The 15,957-nt window shown below is 37.1% G+C and overlaps 1 protein-coding gene across 6 annotated transcripts in view; it reads left to right on the top strand.

Moving 5' to 3' along the window:
- LOC127442429 (receptor-type tyrosine-protein phosphatase F) overlaps window positions 1-15,957 on the top strand; it is a 301,235-nt gene that overhangs the window by 144,990 nt on the left and 140,288 nt on the right. For all 6 annotated transcript variants that reach the window (XM_051700458.1, XM_051700457.1, XM_051700461.1 and 3 more), the window contains exon 4: window positions 2,143-2,284. In XM_051700458.1, coding sequence (XP_051556418.1) covers window positions 2,143-2,284 — 142 coding nt within the window. The remainder of the gene's footprint in view (window positions 1-2,142; window positions 2,285-15,957) is intronic.

The raw sequence follows: 15,957 nt of genomic DNA, 5'->3' as shown, positions 1-15,957 counted from the left end.
ACATGTCTGTTGCACAAACGTGTCCGATTTCTGTGTACAATGTAGTCAGCATTTGAATATCAGGTTTGTTTGTCATGTTCGTATGATGGCCTTTGTGTACTTATCAGTGAACTAATCTATAAATAGCAAGAAAGTATTTTAGAAACATTTCTCATCTTGTTTAAGATGTAACCTTCATGAAGAATTTCATTCATATACCCCAGAAAAAATAAGTATTTTATGTAAATTATATTAATCAAAATCAATCACAGTTACAATATAAAGAGAATTACTCGACAATTAAGGATTTTTGTTATAATCGTGCACCCCTATTTTTGTTTTCCTATGTAAACAAGCTAAAAGGATGTATTTAACCGTTGTGCCACATCTCGCTAATATTCACTTGCAGGAGTGCTGTGTTATAGATATCATGTGAAAAGAACTTCAACTTTAAAAGAGTGTCTCTCGACACCTGCGTACTGTTTAAAAAAACGTTAAAAAAAATAATGGGAAAAATTGCAATGCTCTATGTCAGCTGTAGGAATGGAAGTCTGTGCATGCACAATTAGCTGAACCAACCTATAAAAAACTGTTTTTTATTTTGTTTTTTAGTGATTTGTGCTAAAGAATCAAAATGTATGATACCATTTTTATCAGATTTTATTGCAGATTGGACTTTTGTCTGGAAATTTCAGTCTTTCCCCAGTCAGGTAGGTAGGAGCTGTACTTGCATCATTAGAAAATAGCTGCCCAGGGAGGATGCCAAGCTGGCCGCTGAGCAAACTGACTTGCCTTTTAGGGACTTTGGTGGGGGCCCCATTATTTTCCAGCAGGGAAAAATGTAGCTTCAAGAGGAAAATCTCAGCAATTCATCTTTGCATTTACACTTGCCTCCCCCAGATTTCTGCCACACCTGGCCTGCTCATGGTCTCCCTCAACTTATTACATGTAGCTGTATCTTATTATCTGTAGCTTTAGCCAGCACCTGGCTACACAGTATAGAGTTTACAGACCAGTAAGATCGAGCATGTGTGCTCTTAACCCAAATGCACGCAGATCTCCACCAGGGAGGAGTGCACAGTAGGTTATATACATTGAATTTATCAACTCTGTATTACTAAGTCTCCTGTTCTACAGCCCTATACACACCTTGTTGGCTTAAGGCCTAAGGCACCACAGTAGGACTAAAATTTGTGTATAAATTACCACTTTTTGGTATAAATGAGCACGCCCACGCCAGTCTGCACCCAAAGAGCAGAGTACCACAGAAATGGAGTGCCTGTCATTCACAAAGATCTATACATTCCCCATCCCTTGTATTTTTGTTTTTTAAATACTTTGGCTAATTTTATCATGTTTTTAGCTACCAATATAGCACAGTACTCTTATATTGATTTAACACATTTTAAGGCTAAGGTATACTTTGTTTTTCCTTTTGTATGCACTGTGTGCTAGCTGTAGTGGTACATGGAAAACCGAAGTTTAAATAGTACAGTACTGTGTTTAAATAGACAATGCAGACAGTGGTTGCGTTTACTGAAAATGTTCTGTCATTTATTGATTTATATATCGAAAACATTGGCAGGTAATTTAAAAGGCTGTCCGTCATTTTGACAGACAATAAGGTATATATAAAAAAATGTATCAGGTCTATTGTGTGTCTGTACATAAGAAACATTCCCACAGTAAAGGATGTTAATCTGAATTGAGTGGTGCTTTTGCCACAACATTTCTTATCTAAGTATTACTATTAAAATACCAATCGTTAAAATATATTACTAATGGATAAAATAGAGCACAAATTTACAACCCAGTTTGTAAAAGTGATGAATAATGATTATTTGTACTGTATCTCAACCTCTGTATGGTGCAAATGTAAAAAGAAAAAAAAAAAGCTTGCAAATGTTTTCTTGGCCGTGGCCACAAAACGAAATAATGCCCACCCAAACAAAAGTTCTCAGATATCCCACTTGGTTAGACATTGCGGTTATAGGAGAATGACTAAACACAGCAGAAAGCTGAAAGTTCTGAAGGAAATTAAGATTAAAGACCCACTGCTCTTTGAAGATATACAGTCTGTTTGAGGGTTTGCTGTACATTTTAAGATGAGAAGAGAAAAAAGTATCTGACTGTGTGAGTGTTGTCCCTATCTTTCTCCCTCAGGTGATTGAATTTGATGATGGCTCGGGCTCAGTTCTTCGCATCCAGCCACTGCGCACTCACAGAGATGAAGCCATCTATGAGTGCACGGCCACCAACAGTGTGGGAGAAATCAACACCAGTGCCAAACTCATCGTGCTGGAAGGTAAGACCCGCCCATCTGACCTGTGATTGTAATGGCCCTTGATTTGAGCGTACAGAGCAATACATTTAAAATATTCCATAGATGTATGCCTTTTTTGGAAAAAACACTCATTACAGTCACTGGATCTGCAAATTAATACATTTGTACATTGAAATTGAAATCTGGCATGTTTCAAATACACTGTCTGGTCAAAAAAAAGTTGCCTTTTGGTTTTAAATAAGCAGATACTTAAGAGCCTATGATTGGATCGTTATTGCAGTGATTAATATGTTTCAGCTGGCAACAATTTTTTAACCCTAACTGATGAAGTATGTAGCTTCTCATTTCTTAAACAACCATGTCGGAAAAGATGGAGTCTTCATCTCATGTGAGTGATTCATTTTATACATATATTTATAAATTAAATTTAATATTCTACAAGTGTGCGACTCTCATTGGATGAATTCACATACTGATTTGCGGATGAGCAAAATTTGTCCGTGACTTCACGTTTTTTGATGCGGGTGTGTGAATGTGTTTTGCACCATATTCACTGCAGCAACTGTAGCAAAAATGTGAGTGTATGAGTTTCTTAAATTGTCATTCGTAGAATAGGATATGTGCACCTGCAATGAAGAATTTGAGAAGGTGTAACTGTTGTGTTGTGTTTGTGGGAAATAAAAAAAAAATATACAAGTTTGCAACTCTTAAAACATTTTTCTCTGTGACTTCAACTTTACTGGTACACATGTGTGGCTAATCTCTACAACTACAAATTCCACTGTTACAGGCGCTCAGTTGATTTGCTCCAAAAATACCTTCATAATTATTTACCACTGCATATTCACCAGTTGGATTCTATTTCCCAGTTTAAAGCTCAGATTAAAACTTACTCGTTTAGAATAGCTTTTATTGATTTTTTTTTATTTTTTTTTTTATATATAATTGGATGTTTGTGTTTTTTATGTTTGTATGTTTGTATTTTATTGATTTGCCTCTATGTTGTAAGGTGTCCTTGAGTATCTTGAAAGGCACCTATAAATAAAATCCAAAAATCTACTTATTATTATTATTATTATTGTTAGTTGTAGAAGTAGTAAAAGTTGTTATACAACCCCTGGCAAAAAGTATGGAATCACTACACTTAGAGGATGTTCACCCAGCTTTTTTGCTTGGTAGCAAATAAACAAATCACAGATATGACACAAAACAATTTTTGTTTAATAGCTGAACATTCTGGCTTCGTGAAACATCCCTCAAACAAATTAAATTACATTATTTTAATTAATGGCATATTTTTTTCCAGATCAAGTAGAGGAAAAAAATTATGGAATCACCTTGTAATTTTCATTTCTAAAACAAATACAGTCTAAAAATGCAAATTAGTCTGCAGTTAAAAGAGAGTGCTTACAGACCTTAACGAGCTGTTGGACTTGGCTAATTGAAGGGAAACATGGCCCCAACAAGAGAGTTGTCAATTGAAACAATAGAAAGGATTATAAACCTCCTTCAAGAAGGAAATCCAGCATGGAGTGTGGCAAAAGAGGTCGGTTGTTCCCAGTCAGCTGTGACTAAAATTATAACCAAAATAGGAAGGTTATAAAAGGAAAACATGTGGGTATACCAAGGAAGATGTAAAAATGTCAGGATAGAAAACTCAAAGCAATATGCCTTGAAAATAAAAATGCACAACAAAACAAATGAAATACAAATGGGTGGAAACAGGAGTCAATGTTTGTGACAGAACTGTAAGAAATCTGCCTGATGAAATGGGATTTACATATAGAAAAGCTAAACGAAAACCAGCACTAACACCTAAACAGAAGAGCTAAAGAGAAGCAATCATGGAGTGTGGATGATTGGATGAAAGTGATATTCAGTGATGAATCACAAATCTGCATTGGCCAAGTCATGATGCTGGAACTTTTGTCTGGTGCCATTCTAATGAAACATATAAAGATGACTGCCTGAAGAAAACAATCAGATTTCCCCAGTCATTTATGATATGGGGTTGCATGTCAGGTAAAGGCCCAGGGGAGATGGCAATTATTACCTCAACGGTCAATGCACAGATGTACATTGAAATTTTGGACACTTTTCTCATTCCATCGATAGAAAATAGGTTTGGTGATGAAGTCATTTTTCAGGATGATAATGCATCTTGCCACAGAGCAAAGAGTGTTAAAGCTTTTCTTCCGGAAAGGCATATCAACTCAATGACAACAGTCGGATCTCAATCCAATTGAAAATTTATGGTGGAAATTGAAAAAATTGGTCCATGACAAGGCCATCCTGCAAAGCTGATCTGTCAATCGCTATTTGAGAAAGTTGGAACCAGCTTGATGGAGAATATTGTTTTTCATTTGTGAAGTCCATGCGTCAAATAATTCAGGCTGTCATAAAAGCCAGAGGAGGAGCAACAAAGTGCTAATTGTGATTTTTTTTTTTTACTTTATTATTATTATTATTTTTTTTTATGATTCCATAATAATAGGATAATTCCTCTACTTGATCTGGGAAAAAAAAAAAATAATGTTGTTAATTAAAATATGTAATTTAATTTGTTTGGGGGATGTTTCACGAAGCCAGAATGTTCAGCTATTAAACAAAAAATTTTTGTGTCATATCTGTGATTTGTTTATTTGCTACAAAGTAAAAAAAAAAAAGCTGGGTGAACATACTCTAAGTGTAGTGATTCCATTATTTTTTCCAGGGGTTGTACATTGACATTTCATTTTTGATTATCTTTCTCACCAAGTAAATTTGCAAGAACATGCACATAGAGTGCTGCGTACTTAGTAGAACTCGTAGTATCTGTTTGTATTAGGGCATTGTACCCTGTTTTAAGAATAACACTCCAACCCGTTCTTCAGTTGCCCCTGGAATGCACAAAAGCCAACGGGTCTTGACCTTTCTGTGTCATATCAGGTCTAGATCTAAACAGGGATATGGCTCAAGGTCCACCTGCGTGTGATGAAATGCAGAAAATCCAGACTCTATTAAATGAATATGTTAGAATATTCCTCAGATGTCAGAAATGCAATGACCAAGGATTCCTGGTAGTTAACGTCTGACCCTCCCAACCACCATGTGTTTGGGATTACACCCGTGCCCCCAGTGTAATCCTCTGTAATCTTATTTTTCACCCTAGTGTTGGATCAGACAAAGGCCAGTTAGTTGAAATGAGAAGCCTCTAATGAAGAAATAATTTCATGAATGTTGGGGACAGGAGGAGTCCCCTGGTCCCGTTCAGACAGGAATACAGGAAGAGAGAGGTGCCAATTGAAGGCAAGCACTTGGATCCTTTAGCTGCTTTTCCACAGTGAAGTGGATAAACTGGACGCCCACAGGATACTGTGAGACAGAGAATTAACTCTATTTATAGCTCATTGTTCATAGCTAACAATGCATCATTTCTGCCTTACAGCAATGCTCAAAGACCAGCACAAAGGAGAAGTTGAATGATAATGATGTAGTCTAATGACTTACTAAAGGATGTCCTCTGTGGTGCATTGTTAGGGTCTTGGGGATCTCAGCCTCAAATACTATAGATTCTCAGACCTCATCTTTACACTGTCATAGAAGTTATATGAGGCCTACGTATAACACATTCATTTTGATCAAGGTTTTAACAGAGCAAAAATGTGCTGCAAAATGTTTTTTGGACATGGTACCATGGTAATACCATTGTATTTTTTAATGCACCTACATAACATGTACATACGTAGTACATTGATATGGTAATCATCGAATACCATAGTATATATTTATTAGTGCTGTCAGTAGATTAAATATTTAATCACAATTAATCGCATATTTTTCAGTTAATTGCAACTAATCGCAGATTTTGAAAGTGTTGAAATTTGACTAAATAAATGTCTTTCCTGTCAAAATGCATTTATTTCCTTAGGAAAGAAAATAAAACGATATGTAACAATATAATGCTTTATTAACATTTTACAAACAAAGCCTTCCACAATATAAAGATAGAAATGCATTAAAATAGCACCAATTCTAGTAACATTAAATGTTTCCCAAAGTCAAAGTAGGAGTTTGACTAATTGAAAGAACTAGTCTCCCCATAGGTTGCATATTCATAGCAATGGGCATTAAATATCTTAAACTCTCATCCTCCACAATATTAATAAGCTGGCAGACTGTGGCTATCTGCTTTATTACAGCAATCATGTCAGCACCAGTGTCAAGTGCCGCTTTGAACTCCACATGAAAAGCGCTTGCAGACAAAAACATCTCATTCTACATTTTGGTGATAGTAAAGATTTAGCGTGCTTCTGTGGTAATTAAAATGCACCTTACTTGGGCTGAAAAATACAAATTTTTGTCACAAGTTCCATCTAGGCTTGTTTTGTACAAATAAATTCCATTAAGAGCTCCTTTCCCCATCACTTTATCACTGACACTGTGTCACTGCTGTGTGTGTTTGTGGTGTGTGCGTCAGTGTAATGAGTCCGGGCGGACACATTGCAAAGGTTCCACCCTTCCAACCAGTGTTTATGCTGGTTTATTCTGTATTAAATGTAAATGCATTAATTGTGATTAAGAAAAATTATTGCGTTAAACTATTTTAATTAATCGCATGCCTTAACACGTTAAAATTTTTGACAGCTCTAATATTTATTTCAAAATACCATGGTATTTCTCTCCAATACTATCACTGTACTGTGGTACAGCCACTGCACCTTTTTGTAAGGGATATATGTATTATGTTTGCTTTAATCCTTAAATGGCTGGACTGTCAGCAACTATCAGAATCAGAATCAGCTTTATTGACAAGTATGCTTACACATACAAGGAATTTGTCTTGGTAACAGGAGCTTCCAGTGCACAACAATAAAAAACAGCAACAAGACATAGATAATAATACAAAAATAATTAAAAATGGAATAGAAAATAAAGTATATATAGAATACACAATAAGACAATATATATATATATATTACAGTTGTGCTTAAAAGTTTGCATACCCTGGCAGAAATTTTGGCATTGATTTTGAAAATATGACTGCTCATGCAAAACAACTGTCTTTTATTTAAGGATAGTGATCATATGAAGCCATTTATCATCACATAGTTGTTTGGCTCCTTTTTAAATCATAATGATGACAGAAATCACCCAAATGGCCCTGATCAAAAGTTTACATACCCTTGAATGTTTGGCCTTGTTACAGACACACAAGGTGACACACACAGGTTTAAATGGCAATTAAAGGTTAATTTCCCACACCTGTGGCTTTTTAAATTTCAATTAGTGCCTGTGTATAAATAGTCAATGAGTTTGTTAGCTCTCACGTGGATGCACTGAGCAGGCTAGATAATGAGCCATGGGGAGCAGAAAAGAACTGTCAAAAGACCTGCGTAACAAGGTAATGGAACTTTTATAAAGATGGAAAAGGATATAAAAAGATATCCAAAGCCTTGAAAATGCCAGTCAGTACTGGCACTTATTAACACTTATTAAGAAGTGGAAAATTCAGGGATCTCTTGATACCAAGCCAAGGTCAGGTAGACTAAGAAAGATTTCAGCCACAACTGCCAGAAGAATTGTTCGGGATACAAAGAAAAACCCACAGGTAACCTCAGGAGAAATACAGGCTGCTCTGGAAAAAGATGGTGTGGTTGTTTCAAGGAGCACAATACGACGATACTTGAACAAAAATGAGCTGCATGGTCGAGTTGCCAGAAAGAAGCCTTTACTGTGCCAATGCCACTAAAAAGCCCGGTTACAGTATGCCTGACAACACCTTAACACGCCTCACAGCTTCTGGCACACTGTAATTTGGAGTGACAAGACCAAAATAGAGCTTTATGGTCACAACCATAAGCGCTATGTTTGGAGAGGGGTCAACAAGGCCTATAGTGAAAAGAATACCATGCCCACTGTGAAGCATGGTGGTGGCTCACTGATGTTTTGGGGGTGTGTGAGCTCTAAAGGCACGGGGAATCTTGTGAAAATTGATGGCAAGATGAATGCAGCATGTTATCAGAAAATACTGGCAGACAATTTGCATTCTTCTGCACGAAAGCTGCGCATGGGACGCTCTTGGACTTTCCAGCATGACAATGACCCTGAGCACAAGGCTAAGTTGACCCTCCAGTGGTTACAGCAGAAAAAGGTGAAGGTTCTTTAATGTCTTCTTTGATGACTTTAATGTCATCGAGCCACTCTGGGGAGATCTCAGACATGCGGTTCATGCAAGACAACCAAAGACTTTGCATGACCTGGAGGCATTTTGCCAAGACAAATGGGCAGCTATACCACCTGCAAGAATTTTGGGCCTCGTAGACAACTATTACAAAAGACTGCACGCTGTCATTGATGCTAAAGGGGGCAATACACAGTATTAAGAACTAAGGGTTTGCAGACTTTTGAACAGGGGTCATTTACATTTTTTCATTGTTGCCATGTTTTGTTTTACGATTGTGCCATTCTGTTATAACCTACAGTTGAATATGAATCGCATAAGAAATAAAAGAAATGTGTTTTGCCTGCTTACTCATGTTTTCTTTAAAAATGGTACATATATTACCAATTCTCCAAGGGTATGCAAATTTTTGAGCACAACTATGTATGTATATATATATATATATATATATATATATATATATATATATACATATATACATACATACATACACATAGGTTGTGCAAATCTAAATACAAATCTGTTATATACAGTGCAAGGGAATGTAATGGCAGAAGAGGTTGGATGTGTTGGATAAATATAAAAAGACTAGACTGTGAATTGCACATAATTATTGCTCAATGGGGCAGTTTTAACTGTTCATGAGATGGATAACCTGAGGGAAAAAACTGTTCCTGTGCCTGACGGTTCTGGTGCTCAGTGCTCTGAAGCATCGGCCAGAAGGCAACAGTTCAAAAAGTTAGTGGGCAGGGTGAGTGGGGTCCAGAGTGATTTAAATATATAGCTAGCATGGTGTGTGGTGGTGCTTGTATCCAGAAATACAGTTGTTACCAGGTGGCTGGAAAAGACAAGATTGCTCAGATAACAAGCCGTCTCTGTGCTTCAGAGAGTTAAACATCCCAATTTTTAATGTAAACTTCTAAAAAAGTTGGATGACCTGGTTTACAGATTTCTGTTAATGTTCTAGAACTTGTTTAAGTAACAGAAATCCCTCCCACCTGAACTTAGCAGGTCACACACAGCTTAGGAGTCTATGAGTCACTGCTACTGCCTCTCTAATTGCTCACTTAAATCATATTGCTAAACAGTTAATGTGAACATCACACAATTGATCCCAATTCAAGCAGATGGCAGCTGCGAAAGAAAGTCTGCTGTAATTGCTGATCAGTTCGGTTACTCATTGTTCTAGAAAGGTGTGCCATGGCGCCGTTTACCACAGTGGGCCACTCATGCATCATAACATGCCTTCAGGGCTCACACGTCTCCAAAAACTAGATATCATAAAAATAACAGCAGGTTTCATTTTAAGTCGGATGCACTTGCACCAGGGTTGTGGGCGTTTGTTGCTCACAGCTGTTGCCTGTTGAATAAAAATTTGCCGTGCCTCTGTTGTAATCACATTGTACAGATGCCAAGACAGGCCTCTGTGTGAATTCATAATGACTTAATCTCGCTGAACTCCATTTCTGCTCCTCATTTCTCCGTAGCTGAGAAATTTGAGAGATTTGACATTATTGACACTCAAGGACTTTAGCAAAGTCAGAATGCAGAGCAGTTTGTTAGATGTACCTGTTTCACATTGTTCAGGTTAATTATTTCAATATAATCCTCTAAATCACAATCAGAAGATAAAATTCTGCACTTTAGTCAGGCTGATGTGTAGTTCCTTGGAGTACCATATGCATGTACCATGCATATGGTAATCATTCATTATTTCAGCAATATTACACAATCAAGAGTGCTGTTATGTCCGTATATCAGCACTGTTATGTCTGTATAGATTACTGAATTATAGCTGTGCTGATATATGGATATATGATATATGGACAAAACAGCATGATTGTGAGTGTGATATTGCTTCAACAAACAAGTAAATAAATAAGGAAATACAAAGGGAAAAAAAAAACAATCTTGTGTGAAACTACTTTCTTATGCCACGGATTGCCTCACGTCTAATCTGATTAGAGAAATAAAATGGTATATTAGGGTATATTTTGAAATATAGCGATTAGGGATGTAGACAGTTAGCCGATTAACTGGAATTAATAATTTGTTCAACTAATACTATTGAGTAAAATTGTTGTTTTTGAAAAATAAACCACTAAAGAGAGGTAATTTGATGGGTTTATCACGTAGGGCATGTTATGTACACTAAAGTGCACTATTTAACGCATAAACCACTCTCTTCCTCTGAAAGATCGAGAAATATGAAGCGTGCAGCTACAAAGTACGCTATCTGGGAACATTTCCATTTCCATGGCAAAATTTACCAATACGTAGGTTAATTAGGCATTGAAGTGATCCATTGTAAACTTGTTTTTACGAAATATAAGATGGAAATATACAGTTGTTCATTCAAATTTTAATGTAATAACTATTGCTAAATATGCACATCTGGCATGTGAGCCTGTTTTGCTTCAGCCAGTATAGACTTGTTAACAAAGAATCTTTAGCCTTTGTCATGCCTGTATGGTCACTTGTTTGATTAATGACATGTCAGTTAACGGTTAATAACTGGTTAATACTGGCGGTTATTCAGTTAAAATAATTTGCCAAAATGTTCATCCTTAATAGGGATTATTTTTCTCTTGATCATTTTTGCAATCATATAGTTTCCTGCAGTTCAATTAATGAAGAAGCAGGTTGCCTAAATGAGCACAAACTCCAAAATCAGTATTTCTCATTGCAGTCAGAATTACTTCTATGGCACGCTGTAATGGACATTATTTTCCACAGCACGCTGTATTAGAGAGCGTTTGCAAAAGTTTCCGTTTTCGGTGGAGCAAAACACCGTTCTGTTGTGGATTAGAGGCGTACATAGTAAAATCAATGGGTTTTCAAATGAAAACATACAAGTGTGGACATGGCCAGAGATTGAAACTGATCCCGTAGATTTACTCTCTTTACCGCTATAAAGTTTCAGTTGCGATCCAATTATGATACTGTAATGCATTGCAACATATTGAATTATGACCTATGTAACTCGATGTGTATACTATCCTAAGGTAGTTGCTAATACCAGCCAGTTAAATGATTTCACACAGCCCACCAAATCACAATCTAAAGGTAAAATTTTGCACTTTAATCAGGGTGCTTTTGTAGTACCTGCTGTTTCAAAATCCATTCCAAATGGTAAAAAGGAGTTTCTCTCGTTTTTTGTCGGTTTTCTAACTGACGTGATGATGACTGCCTGTACGCTTTCATGTATCACATAGTGAGGAATAAGAAAGACTCCCAGTATGCTCTGATCCCACAGGAATGCATTTGAATGATGGATCAGTGGATTATTATTTTTTTTCTTTCTGTAAATTCAGGATACAGTTTCCTCAATCAGATCTTTCCTTCAAGAGCTCTACAGGTACTCTTGCAAAACACCTGGAGCTCTTGTCTGTCAAAGAGGCACAAACCCAATGGCCCAGTTTACTGACATTGCTCACAGAGTAAAGATTACTTAATGCCAGTGAATAAATTAGGCATCTTTTATTATTACTCATACTTAAAACTTTTTCCACATGCCACTAATTTTCATCATCAGCACAGTTCACATGGACTGTCCATGTGTAGCCCAGTTTTTCTAGACATGTGGACAGTCAGCACAGTTGTAGTGGGCATACGTTGAACGTGTCCATATGGGCTCCCAGTCAAAAGAATATACTTTAAAAGGCTGGAGCGCTCGACCTTGCTCAGGCATTATTGCAGGCGGAAAGACGAAGAATGCCATAGCCTTTACTTTTAGAGATTTGAACAAACCCCTAACCCATATTATTAAACTTTGCCATGCAACTCATCCCGTATCGTTTTGTTATGGACATGAATGATTATGCTATTTGTTGAGGAGAGGTGTGCTATTAATTTTCTAAGCGATCAAACTTATGTTTTTCGCCTTCTGAAAAAATGGGCAAAATATCTCCGACTTGCATTAAAGGAGGTCCTGGTCTGAGCCTTATCAAGGGAACAGAGTATCATAGCAACCTCCCAAAACACCTTAGCAACCACGTAACAACACACTAAAACCACTCACAACACCTTAGCAACCACAAAACAAGGCCCTGGCAGTCACCCATCTAAGCATTGTGATGGCAAGTTTTGCACAACCACCGATCACTCACATTTTCTCATTGAAATAGCAATTTAGAGAACACTACATGTGTTTGGCATTTATTACAATCTTTGTCTGGAGGACAGACTGCAGATTTGCATTGTGCAAAATTTGTCTTAATTAATTTCCCAGCTAGTCAAGTAAAAGCAAAGGCCACTCTGGATAAATACCACCCACATTGGGTACTGCACATTACAATGTTTTCATTAGAACTTGCATTTGAATATCTTTGAATATCCAGACATGAATGATAGTGCAGGTCTATTGCTTGAATGAATAACATGGTCTTTCACTGGAAGGTCAGAATTTGCTTATACACATCTCAGGGAAGCACTCTCATGCAACGCTCGCAAATCCCTTCTACTCTACAGGTGTGGTCTCCAACTGCTTTCTCGGCTTCAGTCAGCGGTCCATGTCACAAGTTTAATTTCTCCCACCATCTGCTGGCTTGAAGCCCAGCACTGTAGATCATGAGTGTTTGACAGTTACAAACTGCGTCTGTCGAGCGCGGCCTCTCCCAAGGACTTGTGCAATATGGCCGGGTGGAATCACTCACCTGGAGTCTGTATCGGCATCTCTGCCGCACTTTCAAGGGCTTTGTAGTTTCACTTGAATAAGTTAAACACAATTAATTCAAATATAGAAGTTGGAATTGCTTTGCAACACCTAAACCCCTTTAGCCGTGACTATATTCACCATATAGCACAGTCTTTGGTACCTTATTGCTTAATCAGCTAATTTTGCAGACAATGCGGGTCTCTGACATGTAAACAAGAACCGAATGTGTCCTCTATGGGTGAGTTGCAGTGAAATACACAGCTTCATTTACAATCCAAATTAAAAGTGTTTTCTGTAATTATGACTAACATCTGTAATTAATCCTGACAGAACATGTTTGTGTCTGTCAGATCTCATAGTAGTCATTCGTTGATTCTCTATAGAAGAGACATTTACAGCCCTCGTCCATATAGAGAGCTCCTTCCAAGCCAGTTGAGGTTGGAAGGAACTGATGTCAATAGATTTTACTGACATATGGCACTGGCTTTAAATCTGTGAACAGATTTCTAGAGCTGTTGCAGTATTCTCTGTTGTGCTCCCAAAGAATGCTAGAGAAGCCATTCACAGACTGATGTTGCCCTGGTAATTGTGGATAAGCAACCCTGTGGCTCTGGAAGCCATGCTCACTAAGCTGAGTAATTGGAGCAGTTCAGACTTTGAGTCGTCGTATGTCCAACAGGCTGGTCAGTGTAGCTGCAGGGTGAAGTGATCATAGTCTTAGAGTGTGTTAAACAAATGGACTAATCCAGTCCTATGAGCAGGTGAGGTAAAAGTAGTAGCTAACTGGGGATTGATATAGCTTTCCCTATCAGTCTATTGCTAGCTGAAAGCATTTGCTTATTGGAAGCTAAAAGCATTCACAAATTAGCCAAAATATTAGAATTGTATCTTTAATTTAAACAATGCTTATTCAAAACTTGATTGAGATGCAGCTACTACAGTGGTGAAGAACAAACACTAAAAGGCGGAGGATGTAGCATTGGCAGCACAAGGGGTGGGTTACTGGGGCTTATGCCCCAACTGTTTCCAGTAGAGTCCCAATGTTTTTATCATCTTGAAGTGTTGTCAAAAGTACCAGTACTTCGGTATCAAATTGATACATAATATGTATGATTTTAAAATATTAAATAATATATGCTGCATATATATAAGTAAATAATACCGGTCTTTCTACAGTATCACTAATACCAAATATCATCTCAGTTCAATACCCACATACTGTCAGCTGCTTTTCAGCACTCATACGACAGTGCGTGCATGCACTCGTGACTTGCCATTGTGGCTGTGATAGGTATCTGAATGGTCAAAATGCCTGTCTTGGTGAGATATTGGAAACTATGTTGAGTTGGTTCATCCAGATGCAGTTAGTACCAAATATTTAGATGTGTAACCCTGAAAACAAAGAGTTGTGCTCAAGGAATTTGCAAACTTTAAGTCACGAGCCAGGATTTGTGTTTTTTGCAAAACTCTTTTATTAAGACACGATGCCATAAACTTCACAAACTTTGCCAAATATAACAAATATTTATTCTTATAAGCACTTATTTTAGACTTTTTACAGCATGGCATCTTCTAAATTAGCTTAATTTCGATGAATCAATAATAGGCTATAAAACTGTAAATTGTACACAATTTGTGTTGAACTACAGGAAGCAGAAAGGGACAAAATAGTGTTTTTAAATCAAGTTTTAAAGTACATGTTATAGGCAGGCAACTTCTGATCTTTGAGCATATCAAAGACAGAGACAAAAGTTAGTAGGACCTTTTAGTTTCAGTAATATTTAAAGATTTACTTAATAAATGACACCCCACAAATGTAACATTTAAACTTTTATAATACAGTGTATTATATTCTGATATTTCATCAAAGGATGGCACCATACATGTCCACAAAGGAACATTTACCTGCCAGTTACCTAATATATACATTTTAGTCGAATAGTGCAAAATATGGTTGCAAATACGAGTGATTTCATCTATTGTAGTAGGGTGTTGCGCAAAGAATAAAAGATCAATCTTGGAATTAAAGAATCGATATCGAGATCATTCACATGAAGATCACAATGCATCGGACAATCAATATTTTTATCCACCCCTACATAAGACATTATTAAATGGGGGGAAAAACATAAATGTAAATATATGTTAATGTATGACAAGGGGTAAAATGCCATACACATGGAGTTTCAAACAACATGAGGGTGGGTAGATGATAACAGAAATGTCAGTTTATGATCTGTGGAAGGTGTTACTTGATTGGACTGACCTAATTTTGTCATGTGAATAGGTGATTTTAGACAAGCACATACAGCTTAATTATCATAAATTATTATATAAATCATTTTTATTGGAAGCTGCATTCAAAATCCACTGGGCTCAAAAATCGAAAGGTAGATGCTTTTGTATTCAGTTTACTTATTTGACACTATTTAATGAGTCACAGAACATAAAATCACCAATTTTCTTTGTTTTACTTGCAAGCGGTGGTGCTCACCATGTTTTCTACATCTAAATAAGGTGCCCTATAACAGATTTCCACATGGCTGTCATGGCACAAGGTGACTCGGGCTGTTGTGCTTGAGTGGAACGATCACCCTTTGCTTGTGGTAATAGGTCACACATGTGCTGTTATGTACAAACCAGTGTTCTGTAGCATAAATAACAACCATGTGCCTGTGGCAGAGCTGTAGATCATACTGACACACAAGAAGCTGGAGGACACATAGTAAGAAGGGTGAGACAGAGAGACAGACCTATATGGAGAGAGAGGCCAACAACGCGATTTGCCCAGAATTGATTAAGTGACTGTTGGTTAGGAAGTCAGGGTGAATATTCTGCCCAGCAAGAAAAAGTGTATTATTTCAAAGGTCATGG

Source organism: Myxocyprinus asiaticus, chromosome 6 (assembly GCF_019703515.2).
Source record: "Myxocyprinus asiaticus isolate MX2 ecotype Aquarium Trade chromosome 6, UBuf_Myxa_2, whole genome shotgun sequence".
NCBI lineage: Eukaryota > Metazoa > Chordata > Actinopteri > Cypriniformes > Catostomidae > Myxocyprinus > Myxocyprinus asiaticus.
This window is presented reverse-complemented; position numbering and strand designations above follow the sequence as displayed.